Source organism: Myxine glutinosa, chromosome 2 (assembly GCF_964187855.1).
Source record: "Myxine glutinosa chromosome 2, kmMyxGlut1.1, whole genome shotgun sequence".
NCBI classification, from domain to species: domain Eukaryota; kingdom Metazoa; phylum Chordata; class Myxini; order Myxiniformes; family Myxinidae; genus Myxine; species Myxine glutinosa.
Window position 1 is genome coordinate 116,067,837 of NC_136262.1, and position 20,169 is coordinate 116,088,005.

Sequence of the window (20,169 nt, forward strand, 5' to 3'; positions counted from 1 at the left end):
TTCCCAGCGAGCCGCCATCGAACATGTGCTCGACGGGGTTACCAGATAGGGGCTCCCTGTCAGCTCCTCGTCAAGGGCGGAGCCCGGTAACTCCCGCACCCAATGGAAGCGGCGGACCGGTCCCATCTGGGGCGGAGCCAACCAGCCGAGGGCGTGTGACTCCCCGCGGAGCATGCGCAGGAAGAGGGAGGTGACGTCAGATGCGCGCTGAGCTTGGAGAAAGAAAGACGCCACCTCCGAGCACTGTGAGGCCTCCCTGCATCTCTTGGACCGTGCTTGATCCTGTCCCCGAGCCAATACAAGGTGCACCTTGTGCTATCGAACTACCTGTCCTTCCCTGCCATCAATCCCTGTGTAAGTCAGTCTTGTCCCGTTTGTCTGTGGTCTGTCTGGGATAAAATAAGATTGTATTTAAGTGCCTATCTCTTCTGTGCCTTTACCTCACTACCTTGTAATCTACCCCTTTTCTCCCCCACTGTAATTATATCCTCCTCCGGAGGTCTTGAGAACTGTACCCCTTGCGTCGTTTCATCTATCCCAGTCGTTGTGTCCTTTCCATCATTGATTTAGCATAGCGCGATTTGGTCAACGTTTGGGTGGAATCGGGGTCTAGTCGGGGAATAACTGTTAGGTCGCGGTAATACACCACCGCTCGGTCGAAATAACATCTAACCGCGATCCGTAACAATTGGTTGTCAGGAGTTGGGATTCGAACCTGGGACTAAATTTATTTAGCCCAAATTTTGGACACCAATTGTGTTATTACCGTAACACTTGGTGTCGAGGAGTGAGATACGAAGCCCGAAGCGCGCTTAACGCGCTCAAAATTACAAGCAGTTGGAAATTGTTTTGTTTTACAAAAAACCCGAATTTTGAAAGTCGCGCTATGGCAGATCAAGACGGCTGGGTTCCGGTAGAGGAGAGTGAGGCAGGGTCGATCCAGGACCAAATTGAGGGACATGAGGAGAGCGAAGCAGTGAGGGCGGCAGGTTCGCAAGATGGCGCTCTCGCGCACGAGGTTGCGGGCGCGCAAAATGGCGCCTCGCACATGGCTACGGCGGCCGCACCCGCTGCACAAGTGGGAGGGATGGCCCAAATGCAGGCCCTCATGGAGCAATTTATGGTACAAATGCAGGCGTCCCTCAACCTGCAGAAGGACGAGATGAGGGCTAATAGTCAGCAATTGGGGAACCAGATGGATGCTCAGAGTGAGCAATTAAGAGACGGGTTAAACAATATGGGAAATAAATTTGAGGGATTAGACAATGGGATAGAAGGGATGAAACATGGGTTAACGGGGGTGGAAAATAGAATGGCTGCCCAGGAGAATCAGATAGAGGGAGTGAAAAATGGGTTAGAGGGGTTAGAAAACAGTATGGAAGGCAAATTGAGGGACATGAGGGACCAAGCGGAAAGGGAAGTTAAAAAAATGGGGCAGCAGATAGAGGGGGTCAGAATGGGGGTAGAAACTAAATTGGATGCTCACAGGGAGGAAATGGAGCAGATGAGGGTGGCATCTGGGCAGGAGATGCAAGTGATGGGAGAAGAGATCAGAAGAGGTGTGAGTGAGGAGGTCGGAGGAGTGCGCGAGGAGGTGAGGCACTGTAAGGAGCGCATGGAGAAGGAGGTGAGAAAGGGGACTGTAAAATTGCAAGGTGGTATAGAGGAGTTGACGCTGGGAGTAGAACAACTGACAGTGGGACAAAAGGAGTTGGGGGACCAGGTAAAGAAGAACACAGCGGTAATAGAGGGTTTAAAATCGACACAGAAGGAGATGAAAAAGGACGTAGGGGTAATTAAAAAAGAGTGTCAGACGGTACATGAGAACCTGACGAGGAAAATGAACAAGGTGGTAGAGGTGATGGAGGTTAAAGAGCGGGAGGTGCGGGAGCACATAGAAAAAAATAAGGTGGAGTTAGAGGAAGAACTTAAGGGGGCGCACGAGGAGATGAAGGAGGTGAAGCAGAAATTAGAAGAAGTGGAAGAAGGGGTGAGCGAAATTAAGAAGCGACGGAGAGAGGATAAGAAAGAGATAAAGGAGGAAGTAAAAGAATTGGTCCAAAGTCTGTGTTCGGATCGTGATGATGTGCTCATTAACCGGATGAGGGATTCGCAGGTGATGGAGGAGAAGCGAAGAGAAAGAGGACCCGGTGTAAGTGGTGACCAATATGGTCGTGCGTATGATGCGCCAGGTGATTTAATAAGCTTGGGGGTCGAGATGGACCCGGATGTTCGTGAGAGGCCAAGAGTGAGGTGTATGGCTGGTCCGGAGGGTATGGAACGAGGGTGCGAGCGAGAGGGTCCGGTGATGGGAGAGGTGCGAGGTGTGAGTGAGCAAGGTTGTGGTGGTATGGAATGGGTAGCGGGTTGCGGAAGTGTGACCCATGCATCGACACCAACAGGGGTAGTTTTTAGAGGGACAGGGGAGGCACGGGAGCCCATTGGGGGTAATGTACTGTGGGGGCCCGGCCGGTTCGGCCCCGCGCTGACCCCGCAAGGGGCGACGCACGGGGTCCGGCAGGCGGGCAACGACTCACATACGAGGTGGTCCCACAAGGTCCCACTCGCGCCGTATGACGGTGGGTAAGGGTAGCATCCCTGCCACCCTTCCCATGAATGGGGCAAATGCGCGATAGATTATGGGGTGTATGGCAGTGAAAACTAGCCCGGGTGGGTTAGGATATTGTGTGTAGGGATCTAGAAGAGATTGACATTAGGTAACGTTAAGGTTTAGTTAGTGACTGATACCTGTAGTGGGGACGCAGGTAGTTTAGTGTGTTTGATAATGACGTGGGAGCGCAATAGTTTAAAGGGGCGACTGGGAAGCGCAAGTTTTAGAGGGGAGTAGTTAGATGAGATGATGCTGTGTGAGAACTGGACAGGTGTGTGGAGCAGTGAGGGAGTAGTGAGTGTTGTGGATCAGCACGAATGCGCTTGGGGGAGAGGAGGGTGCAGGCGGCACCAAGTATGAGAGCCCAGGTGTGCAAGCACAGGTGTGTGGAATATATGGAGCGGAGAATGAGTGGTGTGGAGAGAGTTGGAGTAAGTGGTACGGAGTGGTGTGCATGGTGCGAAGGTGTGGATGGGGGAAGAGTGGACCCCTTTTCACGAGTAACCGGGGAGGGTAGTTTAAAGAATAGTTAGAAGGTATAGGTAAATTGTGGTTGGATATTGGCATTTGTGGTGCGGATGCAGAATGGTATTGTGGATGGGTGCATTGGTGTGGTGAAATTGGCTGGTCGTGTGGCCTGTTAGTATGAGTGTGAATGGTTGGGCACTCCGCCACTGTTAGATGTCGGCCAGGTGAGGCCGCAGGTGGGCTCTGGGAGCCGTTAGTGTCAGTGGGTGCCTGAGGATCCCGGGTGTGGATCGGGCAGCCCGTGCCAGAGAGGGCACTGAGGGGGTGAGAGTGCGAGAGGGCCTTCCCCAGTTAGTTAGGTTAGGGTGAGGAGCAGGTGAGCTCGGTAGGCAACAACAGTGGTGGAGGTGTGCAGGTGGGCGGACCAGCTAGGAGCGTCACACGACCCAGCCACCGAAATTGTGCGGGGGCACCGAGTGATGAATCGGGGGAGTGAGACCCCAACTTGAGAAGCACCACAGTTTGGTCAATGGGAATTGGTTTTTAGAACCCATAGTGTAAGTGGGCCAATGGTTTGGCAGGAGAAAGACCCCGGGTAATGTAAAGTTGTTAAAGTCATTTAGGAAATAGTTAGGATTGATGAACCTGTCGCACCATACGCAGCCACTTACCTGAGGTGGTGATGATGACTCCACACCTGTGTTCCTTTGTTCTGTGTTGCAGGAAAGGAGAATTGCTGTGTGAATTTGTGAGACGCATCACGACTTGGAGGAGACATTGGGGTGATTCCATCTCTCCCTCCTTAGGAGGGACTGATGATGAATTGGTGATGGCAAATTTTGATGTGGAGTTGGAGATGGCAAATTTTGTTGAAAGTTGGAAATGGCAAATTTGATTGGTTAGGAGGGAGAGAAGACGAATTTGGTTTATGGGAGGAACGGGGAAGACAGTAGGGACGTTTGTTGATGTGTAAAGTAGATGTTTATGGGTAGTGTTGTGTTTTGTGGATACAGTAAGGGGTAAGGGAGGGGCAATGTAGGTTACCTGGTGGGGGGGGGGGGGCGTACGGTAGGAACGTACCTGTCTCACCTGGTTCCCATGTGCCCCCAGTGTGCATTACCTTATATTGCATGCACTTTTGCGCCCTTACCACCTTACTCACTTGTCTTCTTTTGTCTCCCACCTCCGAGGATCTGGCTTTGGGGCAGAGAGAGAGGAGAGAGAGGTGCTGGCTCCGCAGTTGTGGGCCTGTACTTCCGCTGCTTGCTGCCTGGATCGATACACCATATGGACCGCAATTTTTGTGGCCGCCCACAATGGACCGCAGTTCTTTTGCGGTCAAGCACCACCCGTTGATGGACCTCTGGGTCAACGTGGCACCTATGCCATACAGGTGAACCACTTTTAGTTGGCCCCCCTGACGGCCACAATTTAGAAATGGACGCGGTTGGCGCCTTTCTTTATTTTTAAAGAAGCCAGAAGGCCAAGTGCACTCCATGAAGGCAAGACCAGCGGCAGAACATCGGCCGGCTGCGACACCACCGGTGACCATGGACACTTGATTGTGCATTGTTATTGAACACTTTATTGGTGCACCGGATGGTGCTGACTGTGCATAATGGGGTGGTGCTTTTGGTGCTTGGACGGGGTGCTCTGCACATTATTAAAGGCCGTAGGGCCACAGGGCACTCGTGGGTTGGTGTATCGATGCTGGCATGCGTGCTCTCTCTCTATGCATAACATCTGCATGTGTTCCTCAAAGAACAGGTCCTGGATCGTAGTGTAAATATCAGTCTTGTATAAATGATGCTCCCTACCGGCTGTATGTTTAGTTTGAGGATGCTTTCCGCGATTCGGTTATCCTGTGGGTGTGTTTCTGTTAGGAGAAGGGTGCAACGTCGCAGGGGGACATATTTACTCATTTGTGAACATCTGTAAAACTGTCGCACTCAGGGTTGAGTTAATAATAGAGGGAACTACATCTGAGTGCCACACTAAAGTAGGTAAAAATTTATCGGGTCGGGACGCCCCGAGGTAGAGAAGGGTGCAATGTTGCGGATATGGGATTTGCATCCATCCATATCCGCTTGTAAATATTCCCCTATTTCCTCAATACTTCCCAACTACCCCCAATCCCCCATTCCCTAGTCCCATTTTCTGTAAACAACACTCTGTAGACCCGACCTCCCCCTATTTCCCCCATTAAATGTCGCATCCAGGTCCACCGCATCTCACGTAGACAACTATAGGACATCTTGCTAGTTATTCTTAGTCTATGTCAGTTAAGGATTCGTTTCCATTAATTCTGACCCTTCGTTGCACCAGAATGTGATTGTATGGCACCGTTAGGAAGTTTAGGACCTCCCAATACCTCCCCGCAGCTCTTCCTCACGGTTCAACAACAACAACAACAACAACAGCAACGGCGGCGGCGTGGACAGGGAGTGCGCGTCCTCACTCCGGCTTGGTTGGTAGGGGGTGTTGGGAGGGCATGAGGCCTTCCCAGCGAGCCGCCATCAAACATGTGCTCGACGGGGTTACCAGATAGGGGCTCCCTGTCAGCTCCTCGTCAAGGGCGGAGCCCGGTAACCCCCGCACCCAATGGAAGCGGCGGACCGGTCCCATCTGGGGCGGAGCCAACCAGCCGAGGGCGTGTGACTCCCCGCGGAGCATGCGCAGGAAGAGGGAGGTGACGTCAGATGCGCGCTGAGCTTGGAGAAAGAAAGACGCCACCTCCGAGCGCTGTGAGGCCTCCCTGCATCTCTTGGACCGTGCTTGATCCTGTCCCCGAGCCAAGGTGCACCTTGTGCTATCGAACTACCTGTCCTTCCCTGCCATCAATCCCTGTGTAAGTCAGCCTTGTCCCGTTTGTTTGTGGTCTGTCTGGGATAAAATAAGATTGTATTTAAGTGCCTATCTCTTCTGTGCCTTTACCTCACTACCTTGTAATCTACCCCTTTTCTCCCCCACTGTAATTATATCCTCCTCCGGAGGTCTTGAGAACTGTACCCCTTGCGTCGTTTCATCTATCCCAGTCGTTGTGTCCTTTCCATCATTGATTTAGCATAGCGCGATTTGGTCAACGTTTGGGTGGAATCGGGGTCTAGTCGGGGAATAACTGTTAGGTCGCGGTAATACACCACCGCTCGGTCGAAATAACATCTAACCGCGATCCGTAACAATATATATATATTTAACATTATAATAAAACACACACACACACACAAACAACTACAAACAAACACAGACACAATCAAACACTCACAACCACACACACCAACAAACACAAACAACAAACACATGCACACACAAACAAAACAAATACACACAAACAAACAAACACACACCAACACAAACACACACCAACACAAACAAACACAAACACACACACACAAACACACGCACACACCAACACAAACAAACACACACACACACACACACAAACAACAAACAAACAAACACACACACAAACAGCTCTTTTATAGTATAGATTTGTTCAGGAAGAAAACAATTCTACAAAACTTTTATTTACATTCATGTAACAAATGTATTGCAAAACTGTACAGTGTACATACGTACATACATGTGTTGTATACTTTCATCTATACGTCATACACATATGGCTCCAATTACAAGATAAACTGCAATTACAAGTGCAACTTAAAAGTGAAATACCACCAGGAAGCTCAGTCCATTCGTGGGTAACTCAAACTACCAGGACCCTCGGCCCATTCGTGGGTAACTCAAACTACCAGGACCCTCGGCCCATTCGTGGGTAACTCAAACTACCAGGAACCTCGGCCCATTCATGGGTAACTCAAACTACCAGGACCCTCGGCCCATTCGTGGGTAACTCAAACTACCAGGAACCTCGGCCCATTCATGGGTAACTCAAACTACCAGGACCCTCGGCCCATTCGTGGGTAACTCAAACTACCAGGACCCTCGGCCCATTCGTGGGTAACTCAAACTACCAGGACCCTCGGCCCATTCATGGGTAACTCAAACTACCAGGACCCTCGGCCCATTCGTGGGTAACTCAAACTACCAGGACCCTCGGCCCATTCGTGGGTAACTCAAACTACCAGGACCCTCAGCCCATTCGTGGGTAACTCAAACTACCAGGACCCTCGGCCCATTCGTGGGTAACTCAAACTACCAGGACCCTCGGCCCATTCGTGGGTAACTCAAACTACCAGGACCCTCGGCCCATTCGTGGGTAACTCAAACTACCAGGAACCTTGGCCCATTCGTGGGTAACTCAAACTACCAGGACCCTCGGCCCATTCGTGGGTAACTCAAACTACCAGGACCCTCGGCCCATTCGTGGGTAACTCAAACTACCATGAGCCTTGGCCCATTCGTGGGTAACTCAAACTACCAGGACTCTCGGCCCATTCGTGGGTAACTCAAACTACCAGGAACCTTGGCCCATTCGTGGGTAACTCAAACCACCAGGACCCGAAGCCCATTCGTGGGTAACTCAAACTATCAGGACCCGAAGCCCATTCGTGGGTAACTCAAACTACCAGGAATCTTGGCCCATTCGTGGGTAACTCAAACTATCAGGACCTGTGGGTAACTCAAACTACCAGGACCCGAAGCCCATTCATGGGTAACTCAAACTATCAGGACCTGTGGGTAACTCAAACTACCAGGACCTGTGGGTAACTCAAATGTCAGACCAACACACTAATCGGGGAAAGAGAAATTAAAAGGATAAATATTAGGTTAAAGGGATGGAATGGTTGGTGCTGTGATTTCTCAACGCTACAACTCATCTCATGTTCTGCATCGCTTTGTCTAACGCTTTGTCTAATTTGTTCAGCTCGTGCAATCAACCGTGTGCATGAAGTACAGACAATGTTCAAGTGGATAAGCGTGAGGAGTGAAGAACCGCAGTGAAGTAAGCGGAAAAAAAGATAAATAATAATCATTATTAATATAAAATAATAATAATAAACAAAACAATAAGAATAAATTGGAAGTAAGAAAAAGCAAAAGAGATAAAGATGTGCAAATTTGAGCACACCAAGCAGACACTCAAGCTGCTGCTCCTCCTCTTCCTCTTCATACTCATCATCCTCCTCCCTCTCCTGCTCATCGTGTTGTAGAGCTCAACGCCAGCATCTCGGTTCAGTTAGGCCTGAGTTGCTGTTTCATTCCCAGTTCTCAGTTCTTGTTGTTTCCACCCCTCCCCCTCCAGCTTGTTGACCCCCTTGTGTCCTCTTCCCAGCCCCATTACCCTCATTCCTTCTCTAAATGTCATTCTGCCCTGCTGCTGGTGCGTTTTCCCAATTTCCAACTGCGATATTTGTGCTCTGTGCTCTAGCTCTTCCATGAGCCTCGGCTTATATAATAATTATATATGTATATATATATAAAATAATTACATAACAAACACTCTCCTGCTGATAGAGGAATACCAAACTGCTCCATAACAAACAGTCCATTGTCCCCTTAGTTTCACTGCCTCACTGAGGCTGCCATTGCCTCTGCTTGCGCCAGAGCAGTGTGGGATCTAGGAAAGGCCGTTGAGGAAATACCGTCGTCATGGTGCCTCTTCCAGCCATCCCGGGCCCCAGCCACGGACTTTCATGCACCAGCCCCCCAGGTGGAAATATCTCAGCCACTGGTGGAGGGATCTCTCTGTCGGGCTGAGCGAAGAATGTGAACGGGATGGAGAAAATGGCGTCACTCGAGCGGTTATATTAGTTCATGATCAAATAATGCGTGGTAAGGCTCAGCCTCCTCTCAAACAGCAATGGAAGATGGTCGCACAAATTTGAGAGATGCACATCAACTGAGTAGCTCATTTCCTCAAGGTGCATGACCCACGTGCTACAAACCTTCCTGAGGTTGTGCCGATAGGTGTGACGGACCAGTAGTGGTGGCGGCGGTGGATCTGACAAACTGGGCAACGAAGAATAGAGGGCGAAATTACGTGGGACGTTCACTCCTGGGTTTAAAAAGGAGGGTTGGTAGACAATGTGCAGGTGTACAACCATACCATACTAGCAGGTACCCACGGAAATTCCTCGTAATGCAAGATGTGACTTCAACAATATAATGCAAAGAACAATTAAATCTATCTATAATTCCAGCAATCTCTGTGTGTATGTTTGTTTGTTTGTTTGTTTGTATGTCTGTGACCGCTGTTTCTCGACAACTACCGGTCCGATATACTTTAAACTTGCCAGGTATATTGCTGGGGACCCGAGGATGTGCCTTTTCAAGGTTTGAAATTAATCGGACAAGTAGTTACCGAGCTATGTCCAAAAAACGATTCAACCAATCAGAGAGCAGCGAGCTATCACGTGTGCCGAACGTGCCGAACAGACTCTGCCTCGGACGGCACATTTGAGAGCGTATTCATTTATTTCACGTTGGCAAACTATGTTGGCGCTATGTTGGCGTTAAACTATGTTTTAAAACTAATTAAAACTAATTTGCGATTCATCGTAACTGCGATATGCGACCTTCTGGACAGTGAAGACTGCACTTCCGGCAGCCAATCACAGAACACGTTGTTGCGTAGGCGTGGCCGATGTGAGAGCGAGCCGAGCGCGTGCGCCATTACGGTTCGTAATTCGATTTCTTCCGGAGAAAATAATAATTTCTCGATTTCTTATGCGCATTATTTCTCCCAATTCAGTCAGAGCGAAGGGCGGAAGCGAAGAGCGTTGTTTTTTTTGTTTACGGGCGTACGGGCGTACGGGCGGGGTAGAGCGTACGGGTAGCGTTTTTTGTTTTTTTTGGCAAGGAACGGGCACCCACGTACGGGCATGCCCTAGTATTATGGGAATTTAATATTGTCTAGCTATGTGCTCCCCAAAGATCTTGCTTGATCAAATCAATGCCCTCCCACACCAAGTCCTCAACCCCCTCCGCTCCCACAAACTGCAAGTGCTCAACCCCCTCCGCTCCCACAAACTGCAAGTCCTCAACCCCCTCCGCTCCCACAAACTGCAAGTCCTCAACCCCCTCCGCTCCCACAAGCTGCAAGTCCTCAACCCCCTCCGCTCCCACAAACTGCAAGTCCTCAACCCCCTTCGCTCCCACAAACTGCAAGTCCTCAACCCCCTCCGCTCCCACAAACTGTAAGTCCTCATCCCCCTCCGCTCCCACAAACTGCAAGTCCTCAACCCCCTCCGCTCCCACAAACTGCAAGTCCTCAACCCCCTCCGCTCCCACAAACTGCAAGTCCTCAACCCCTTCCGCTCCCACAAACTGCAAGTCCTCAACCCCCTCCGCTCCCACAAATTGCAAGTCCTCATCCCCCTCCACTCCCACAAACTGCAAGTCCTCAACCCCCACTGCTCCCACAAACCGCAAGTCCTCAACCCCCTCTGCTCCCATAAACTGCAAGTCCTCAACCCCCTCCGCTCCCACAAACTGCAAGTCCTCAACCCCCTCCGCTCCCACAAACTGCAAGTCCTCAACCCCCCCCCCCCTCCCCAACTCTATCCCCTCTCTACTTCCACCACCCCAAATCTGTCCTCCCCTCCCCCTTTCTTCAAAACAAGTGGGAATTCTTAGATCATTACAGATTATTTCTTCAATACTTAATTAAAATGGTGCTAGGTGTGAAGTGACAGTCGAAACAAAGTCCAAGTCATAATCCCGCGAGATATGTCCTGCGGCAATTTCATGGAATCGCCACTCTCAAGTGGTCATGAGTTGCCAAATTGTGTTAATAACTGATTTTAATTAATTATCTTCTTGTGCTACCTCTGCAAATAAATAAATAACACACACACACACACACACACACACACACACACACACACACACACACACACACACACACACACACACACACACACACACACACACACACACACACACACACACACACACACACACACCATTTGATTTACAATCTTGTGAGATTCTGTCATCTCGCGAAATGTGACGTAAGGGCAGACATACAGACAAGCGTATTCTTGTATAGATTAAAGTATCTAACCTTGGTCGGATGGGGGCACATAAAGGGAAGTAATATGCAAAAGAACACGAAGTTAAATCCTTAAATAAAACAACAACAACAACAACAACAACAACAACAACAACAACAACAACAACAACAACAACAAATAAATTATTAAATACAAAAATAATATGATAATTGGCTATTCATCGGAAAGCAACTCTAGATGGTTCGCCATCTATCCATTGTGGTCTCAGTAAGGAAACGTAGAGGAAATCCTATATATAAACAACCCTTTTATCCTATATATAAAACAAAAAGGAAACCCTTTTAATCAATCATACAAAATTATAAATGAACAATTATGGGCAAAATAAGACAAATCAGCCAATTGGCACGAGGCCAGTAAATATGTAATTTGAAACTAAACGAGCAGTGCCGTGGTGAAGAAACTTTGGAGGTCACCTTTTGCAAAGTAAGCATTTACTTTGTTGCAAAAGGTGGCTCCAAATCACTCGACCCTCGCTCGATAAAATTTCAAGACTCACCTCGAATTTTCAAATTTCAAGACTCACCACGACACAAAAGACTCACCTCGAGAGGCTTTCTCCGATATTTCCTGCCGCACGACCTCCGACCTCAGGATCAGTTCCTCTGCCGCTGTCCCAGCATCAAAGTCTTCCCTCATTACATCCTGCAACTTCTGGCTCACAGACAGTGTGGAATTGTAGGCTGGCACCGCGAGGACGTCTGGCGCGGAGGCACCAGGAGGTTCACGACGTAGGGGACGAGTCGGACGCGAGGCCCACGTGGCCTGACCTTTACCCCCAGATTTGTCAGGTGCATTTACTTCACCCCGTGGTTTCCTCCCCCGTTCGTATAAGAAAATAGGGCTCGGAGTGGTCTTTGCTATTTCCGCATCGTCGAGAGGCCCTTCCAAGCGTCGCTCACTCTCCAACGAGTTCTCAATTTCAAATCGAACCTAACAGTGGAAAAGGAATGGAAAGAGTGAATCCAGGTTTCAAATGCAAATGTGGATTTTGGTTTTGAACAATATTTTTATGCTTTACGGTACATTTGCTGTATCACCCACACAAACATGAACGGAGCTAGTCTGGCTGAGATGACATGCTTTCATAATACAGAAGAATCGAGAAAATTGCTCTCAAATGGCCACAAAGTTCCATCTTTACATTCATTGTGCCTCTTCCCATGCTCAGCTCAGCTTTTTTTCGACTGACTGGTCTGAATATGGCAGTGCAGCAGCTGGTGGTGTGTGATCGGTGGTGAAAGTTGTTCCCAACTGCGTGTCACGCTGTACAAATGTTAGTTCAAAATGTTAGTAAGCTGTCTCCCAATCCGCCCCCCACTCCTCAAACCCCACAAACGGTGCTTTTTAATCCCCCTTTCCCTTCCGACCGAAAACCCACCCTTCATTACCGATCTCAGGTGCCACTTTAAGTCAAACACATACGTTGTCCATCCATTAATCCATCCCTTTAAATTCCCTCAACAACCATTTCCTTTGGAGTTCAAACTTATTCCCAACTTCCTTTCCCCATTCGTTTCACCTGCAAGCCAAATAACCCACCTGTCGTGTTTCGGTGGAGCCCCGCCAACCTGCTCCTTTTCTCTTCTTTTTCTTCCTTAGGATGCCTGGCACAACAGGCTCGTCGTCACACAAACCTTTACGAAGTCTCAATGGGCTAAGCGAGAGGTCCAGCTGAGCGTCCAGGTGACCAACTTGTTCACGCAAGGTAGCCGTCACAGTTGGACCACGTGAAGGTTCACTGGTTCTGCCAAGGAGGTGTCAAGAAAGCAAATACAAAGAGCACTGATAAGGAAGTGGAAGGCTGCCATTAATATGTGGTTGGTTATTAGTTTGGAAATTCTGAGTCTGACCACGAGCTGATGACAGGTGTCACACCAAAAGCACAAACCAAACCATGGATTCCCTTCAACTCCACTGAATGTCATCTATTCATTGGTTACCTGCTGCGCATCTCAAACTACATTTGTTTTGTCATTCCAATAATGCACATTATTTTAGAGCCCTTTGAAATGCAGGTGGAGTTTGTCTTTGTCCTGCACATCATTAATGCGCATTAGTAGACATCAGTGGATGTTTATGTGAATTACAATGACATTGGTAAACAAGAGACAAATACTGTACACAACTACAAATAGTGTATGCATATATAAACATAATATATATATATATATATATTTATTTAAAATATTTAAAATGATTTTTAATTTTGTTTGGTGCCAGACGGAGTAAAAATTCATCTCACTCCTCTGTGCGCATGTGTGGTCGGGACGAGATTTTGTACAATTGGCAAAATTCAAAGCCAAAGTACTGCTAACCTGCAGGTTCTGTCACATATGTTGTAATCATTTGTATGCCGATGACATAACTGATGCAGCCAACGGCAAGCACCGCACTTGGCGTGCGCGGTGCACGTGCTCGCCAGGAGCCATCTTGGGCACAAATAAAGGGAGTTGGACGTACCGGAGGAATCTCCGTTTATTTATTAATATTATTGCGAACGTTACAGCTTCATGTTCTGATTTATGTTCTGCAGTGTTCAAAATGTAACATTCAATTGAAATCAAGTTGCTCCTTTCCTTGATCATAGACGTCTGTAGACAGACAGACAGACAGAACCAATTGCTTAACCCCGCTTTTTCCTTTGTGCGTAGGGTAATAAATATGACTTGCTTTGCAAGAAACTTCGACGCAGGAGGAAGCCATTAGGCCCATCAGCTTACGCTATTATTACCAACCTATGGTTGTTTGTCCGTATTTTATCCTTTTAAATACTGGTAAACCAGCCAGAAAGCAGCACCCACCATTTTTTAATGAAGTCTTTGGTACGACTTCGCCGGGGCTTGATACCACCGACCTCCCAGACTCAGGGCGGACACTCAAACCACTACACCACCGAGTCGTGTGGTTATTGTTTGAATGGGTACGTGATGCAGAGATAAAGAAAGAAATTAATTACCCCGTGCAAAGCGAAAAGTGGGGTTAAGCATTTGGTTCACGTCTGTCTGTCTGCAAACGTCTGCCTATGATCGAGCAACAACTTGATTTCACTTCAATGTTATATTGTGAACATGAATCGGAACATGAACCTGCAGTTTAGCAGTACTTGGACAAAAGATTACAATGCTGTACGCCATCTCGACCAATCAAATTTGCCACTCACGCTCTCAGCATTGGGGAATATCGAGATTCAGACAAAATGGCGGCTCGTAGGCAATTTAGCTCGTGCTCAGCAAAGCAAGAGTGAAAAGACCCTTCCCATGTTCTTTTTCTCAAGTCTGCGTTGGCTAAATGTTCTATGAACTCTTATTTGAACTGGGATGCCTTGGATTGGCACTCTGGGTTACATTCAGAGCATCTCATGAGGCCCTCTCCAAAGGGCCATAAAGTCTCATTACAAGCCTCTGCTACTCACTCATCACCAGCCACCCTCACTTTCTCTGGGGTGAGGTTGAGGTCAGGGTCTGGAAGCAGAGTCATGAGGGGGGCCGTTGCAGGCTGTGGAGGACGAATCCCAACCCCCAAACTCCCGTCAGCAGGTGGAGATGAAGACGCCATGTTTTTATTCATACCTATGTGTGAACAAGCGGTCAGACAATCATACAATCATGATTAAAAATAAAAATAAACTCATGAAGAATAATATCAGGATAAAAATCGAAATATTGTTGTGGAAATGTCTCCTAGGGCTTTTCATTGCTTAGTATAGTTTAGTTATCTCCTTAAAGAGTGTCTCTGGAGGAAGCGTGAGTTAATTGTGATATTAAATTAGACGTCCATCCCTACTTCCCTCCCCCTTTGTGTCAGTATCTAAAGACCACCATTCCTGCAAGCCTTTGTCTTCTATGTTCTGTCCTTTGTGTTTCTTTAAAGACTTTGCTGGACAGTCAGTGCTATCCTAGGTGGGAGATGTCACCGCACAACACCAGATCTCTCCGGTGCTTCTGCAACAAGTGTCGGGGAGCAGTCCTGCACCATCGAACAGGCCCCTTGGCCAATGACAAGTAGGGCACTGCGAGTCATATAACACATGAACAAGAGGCGATAAAAGGCTGGGGGAGGGGAAGTGGGTACGGGTAAAAGAAAAAAAAAAATCATCTGGAATCAGCCTAGGGGAAGCTGCACTTCTTTGCTGCTCCTGTTCGGCCCGAGCCAGGTCGTCTCCACTCCGCTCCTTCGGACTCAGCCGCATGGGACTCACGGGCCATTTCCTTGCCGAGAAAACCGGGACTGTGCTGGTGAACGATCCTGCAGGATTACCAGTATTTATTCGGTCTTGTGGATCTCCTCTGTCTTCTCTATCATGGTGTGAATGTGGGCCCCAATCAAGGAATTAAGTATTCAAGGAATCCCATTCGTTCGTTCCTTTAGGGGCGTATATTCGGTAATGGTAAAGGGTTTGTTTTATTTATTGAGGTCACCCTAGGTAAGCTGTATACCTGGGAGAGAGCGATTCAGGGAATTATCCTTACCATAGGATCACCTCTCTTTGATAAACAAGACACCTACAAGGATTGATCCGAATGAAAGAGTCACTTCTGTAGATAAGCTGGATACCTGGTTGAATGATCGAGTTTGTGTTTGTGATTAATATCCGATTCCAACCACAGAGGGCAAACAAAAAAACAACGTCAAAGCCAAACGAACAGGAAATGAAGTCCAGTTAGAAGCAAAAAATCAACCAAGTCGTTGAGATAAAATATTGGAGGTAAACTTGCATGTTGATTGGACCTACCTCATGGAAGATCCAACACCAAGATGCACACACCTGGGATCCAATAATCCAACTCGCTTGGGTCACTTCATCTTCCACACAAAGGTGTACATAAGACTACCGATGTACACGTTTGTGTATCCTTCATTATCGATGTGCACCTTTGTGTACAATTCATGACCATGTACACCTTTGTGTTCAATTCATAACCATGTACACCTTTGTGTACAATTCATGACCATGTACACCTTTGTGTACAATTCATGACCATGTACACCTTTATGTACAATTCATGACCATGTACACCTTTATGTACAATTCATGACCATGTACACCTTTGTGTACAAAATGGAGAAATACGGCAAAAATAGGGCAAAATGGAGAAGCTTGTCATAGGGACCGAGTTGTTAGGGTTAGGGTTAGTTGTTGGGGTGGGATTGAAGGGAGTGTGGGAGTTTGTTCCAGAGGCGGGAGAAAAGAGGAATGAAAGAGTGAAGGTGAGCAGAGAGCCGAGATTTCGGCAGTTTAACCATAAGAGGGTTGCTGGCAGATCTTGTGCGACCTGTAGGAATATTTGGGGGACAAAGCACAGCGAGAGCTGGGGGAGCAAGGCCGGAGAGGAGTCGGTAGAAGACAGAAAGACCACCTACCTGTCTGCGGTGAGTGAGTGAGAGGCCCTTGGATTTAGCTTTCATCGCGGGAGATTCCAATGATTCTGAAAGCTTTGGTTTCTACAGCGTGAAGACGAGCAAGGTGTGAGGCAGGAGCACCAGCCCAGAGGGGGGAACAGTATTCCATTGAGCTGCGGATGAAAGCCTTGTATGTGGTGAGGAGCTCAGGTGTGCCGAGGAAGGACTTCGCACGACGGAGGATGCCCAGTCGGCGACTGGCTTTGGAGGCCAGCTTGGAAATGTGGTTTTCCCAGGAAAGATCATGGCAGATAGTGAGACCCAAAAGCTTGAGCGACAGAACTTCTTGGAGAGGATTATTCAGAAAGTGGATGGGAGAGTTGTCCAGTCGGTCTTTTCGGAGAGACATCGTAAGAGTGTGAGATTTGTCAGGATTGAAAGACATGTTCCACTTGTTTGACCAGTCTGTGATTTTGTCCAGGTCTTCAGAGTGAGGAGGCTGCAGACTGCCGATCTGAGGGAAGAGGAATTGGAGCGGCAGAGTGGAGTCATCAGCAAAGAGATAGAGGATTTTCCAGAGTCGGAGAGATCATTGATGAAGACGAGAAATAGCACAGGGCCCAGCAAAAGCACAGGGCATGCAAGGATTGCACTCGGTGGTTTGCCTTTCCCTTCCTCAGTGGTCATAAAGGCAGTAATTAGTATTTTGTTCATGATGCCAGCGATAGCTCGCCTACTCTTGGCGAAGGACACCGTGGGATCTTTAACGTCCATCAAATAATGGCGACAGACAGGACGCCCTTTTAACGTCCATCTGAGGAGACGTGACACACAATGATGGATGTAATCACCCGACCGACGAAGCACCGGCATGACGGTTTATAGTTATACCTGGATCGGGATGCGAACGTTTTGCGAGTGTGGAATCGCTGTTTACCTCAAGTCATTTATCAATCCAAGACGTCTTTTCCCGCATAGAACATCGAACTTCCCGCGTCGGTCTTGTTCCGCCTTCATAGTGACGTCACAGTACGTAAACCTACGTCTCTTTTAAACTGGAGTTTTAATACGTACATCGAGTTCGTGGATTTAAACCTTCCTGTGTGGGACCTTTTTCCGACAATCACGATAACTTTCCGGTTAGTTTATTTATTTTTAACAAAATGGAGGGGAGATAGACTCCACATTACACATTATAAAGCAAACAGAGACCGAAGTAAAATACACGGTGGTGTACCACCGTCGAAACCGCGCCGTTTGCACCGCCACAATTACTGTACGTTCGTGCACATATTTAACCTGTCGAGGCATGTGAAACAACTGCCTATGAAGGTGCATGAAGAAGAAGATCTTTGGTTTAGCTGCAGTTTTTATAAATGCTGCAAATCTTACTTGGTAATTAGGCAAGATGGTTATAACATAAGTTCCGGTGATTAGATCCTTCCCGAGCCCTCAATGAGAAAATCAATGGGAAAACCAGTCGAGGATAGAGACTCCATACATTAAAATGTGTTTCTCTGATGACTGCAAATGATAATGGTGTGGCGGACACAAGCAAGAGGACACGAATTCAGCGCACCAGCAGGTGGCGCGAACGTCCAGGCGGGGAACTGGCAGGCATGCCCCGCCTATCGACCGATCGGCCACGCCCGGGGACTAGGCGTGGCCTCGGCACATATATGCGGGCTCCAAGCTCGAGCCCGCCCAGTGCTGCAGTTTGAGCTTTCTTAATAAAGACTCTTTTGGTTATCAAACGCGTTGTGGCCTACCTCTTTGGCAAGCAAGTAGTGTGCGCAACACCACACTTCACTGGTGACCCCGATTGGTTCAGCCGTTGCTGACCACCGAACGCGCCATGGCCAACAACGCCGTTGCGGTAAAACTCCCAGAGTTTTGGGAAGCACAGGCCGGTGTGGTTCGTGCAGGCCGAAGCGCAATTTCAGCTTCGAGGCACAACGGCGGACGAGACCCGCTACTACCACGTGGTCGCCGCCCTCGGGCCCAGCACTGCCGCCCGAGTCGTGTCCATCCTGCGGCACCCGCCGGTCGACCACAAGTATGGGGCGCTCAAACGTCTCCTCATCGCCACGTTCGGCCTCACGGAGATCGAACGGGCCGACCGCCTCCTGGACCTTCCCAAACTCGGCGACACACGACCATCCATGCGGATGGATTATATGCTGTTGCTCCTGGGTGACCAAGCCCAGGATTTCTTATTCCGGGTGCTTTTCCTACGCCAGCTACATCTACAGGTACGCCTCGCACTTGCCGGTTCCAAAATAAGGGAACCCCGCGCCCTGGCCGTAGAGGCCGACAAGTTCTTCGCGGCTTGCGACACGCGGTCGAGTTACGGTGCGGCCATCGTGGATCCCGAGGCTGATGCTGCTGCGTCCTTCGTGGCTGCTGCCGTGCCCCACCCACCACCACCGCCGCCGAGAAAACCGTGGCCGCCGAAGCCCCCGCAAGCCTGGTGCTCTTACCAAGCCTGGTGCCAGGTTCGGCCACAAGGCTAGGAAGTGTTGCCCGCCGTGCTCGTTTGACAAGTCGGGAAACGACCAGGCCGGCGCCCGGTAGCGGCCCTGAGCGTCGGCCATTCCGGCAGCCTCCTATTCATCACGGACACCTTGTCCGGGCACCGTTTCCTCTGCGATACAGGAGCGCAGGTAAGCGTCATCCCAGCCTACACGTCCGACAAGCGAACTGCGGGCCGGGGCCCCGCGTTGATTGCCGCCAATGGTACACCCATCCGCAAGTTCGGGAAGCGCTGCCTCCCTGCGGTTCGGAGCGCAGCGCTTTCAATGGTCGTTCGTGACCGCCAGCATGCCCATGGCATTGCTCGGTGTGGACTTCCTATGGGCGCATGGGTTGTAGGTCGACGTAAAGCACAGACGGCTCGTCCAGGCCGAAACCTTTAGCTCGCTCGCTTGTTCGCTGAGCAGCTCGTTGAGCGGCTCACCGAGCGGCTTGCCAAGCGGCTTGCTGGAGGGTTCCGTCCCGGCGGGTTTAGTTTGCACGCTTCCGGCAGCGGACGAATTTACCCGCCTCCTCGCCAGTTTCCCGGACCTCACGTGGCCCACCTTTTCAGCGGTGGCCGTTAAACACAGGGTGGAGCATCACATCCCCACGGTCGGGCTGCCGGTCTTTGCCCGGGCACGCCAACTCGAGCCCACGAAGCTCGCGGTGGCGAAAGCTGAGTTCGCCACACTGGAGCGGCTGGGGATCGTGCGGTGCTCCAACAGCGCTTGGGCTTCCCCGCTGCACATCGTGCCGAAGCCCGGCGGGGGAAGGCGGCCGTGCGGGGACTACCGCCGGCTCAACGATGCCACCACCCCCGACCGCTACCCGGTCCCACACATTCAGGACTTTTCCGCCCGGTTGGCCAACACGACCGTGTTTTCGAAGGTGGACCTCATCCGGGGCTACCATCAGGTCCCCGTCCAACCGGACGACGTTCCGAAGACGGCCGTCATCACCCCTTTCGGCCTCTTCGAATTTCTAAGGATGCCCTTCGGGTTGAAGAATGCGGCTCAGGCGTTCCAGCGGCTTATGGATAGCGTCTTGCGCGACTTACCTTTCCTGTTCGTCTACCTGGACGACATCCTAGTCGCGAGCGCGTCCCGGGAGGACCACCTGCTCCACCTCCACACGCTGTTCGAACGCCTGGGCCAGCATGGCCTAATCATCAACCCTGCCAAATGCTGTTTCGGTGTCACCACCATCGACGTCTTGGGGCACCGCATCACCGAGCACGGGGCCGTCCCTTTACTG

At 49.6% G+C, this 20,169-nt stretch overlaps 1 protein-coding gene across 3 annotated transcripts; it reads right to left on the reverse strand.

Annotated features, from left to right (window-relative positions):
• Nucleotides 1–6,585: 6,585 nt before the first annotated feature.
• On the reverse strand, nt 6,586–17,425 carry PPP1R35 (protein phosphatase 1 regulatory subunit 35). 3 transcript variants are annotated; one of them, XM_068107361.2, is made up of 6 exons: nt 17,339–17,425; nt 14,474–14,630; nt 12,601–12,805; nt 11,604–11,991; nt 8,929–8,992; nt 6,586–8,736 (listed from the first exon to the last, which is right to left on the reverse strand). In XM_068107361.2, the coding sequence occupies exons 2-6, from the start codon at nt 14,626–14,628 to the stop codon at nt 8,631–8,633; spliced, it is 918 nt and encodes a 305-aa protein (XP_067963462.1). In that variant the 5' UTR covers nt 14,629–14,630; nt 17,339–17,425; the 3' UTR covers nt 6,586–8,630. The 3 variants fall into 3 exon arrangements, with proteins under 3 accessions (XP_067963462.1, XP_067963460.2, XP_078627609.1); XM_068107359.2 differs by having other exon boundaries at nt 8,929–9,038; XM_078771483.1 differs by lacking the exon at nt 6,586–8,736 and having other exon boundaries at nt 8,761–8,992.
• Nucleotides 17,426–20,169: the final 2,744 nt, after the last annotated feature.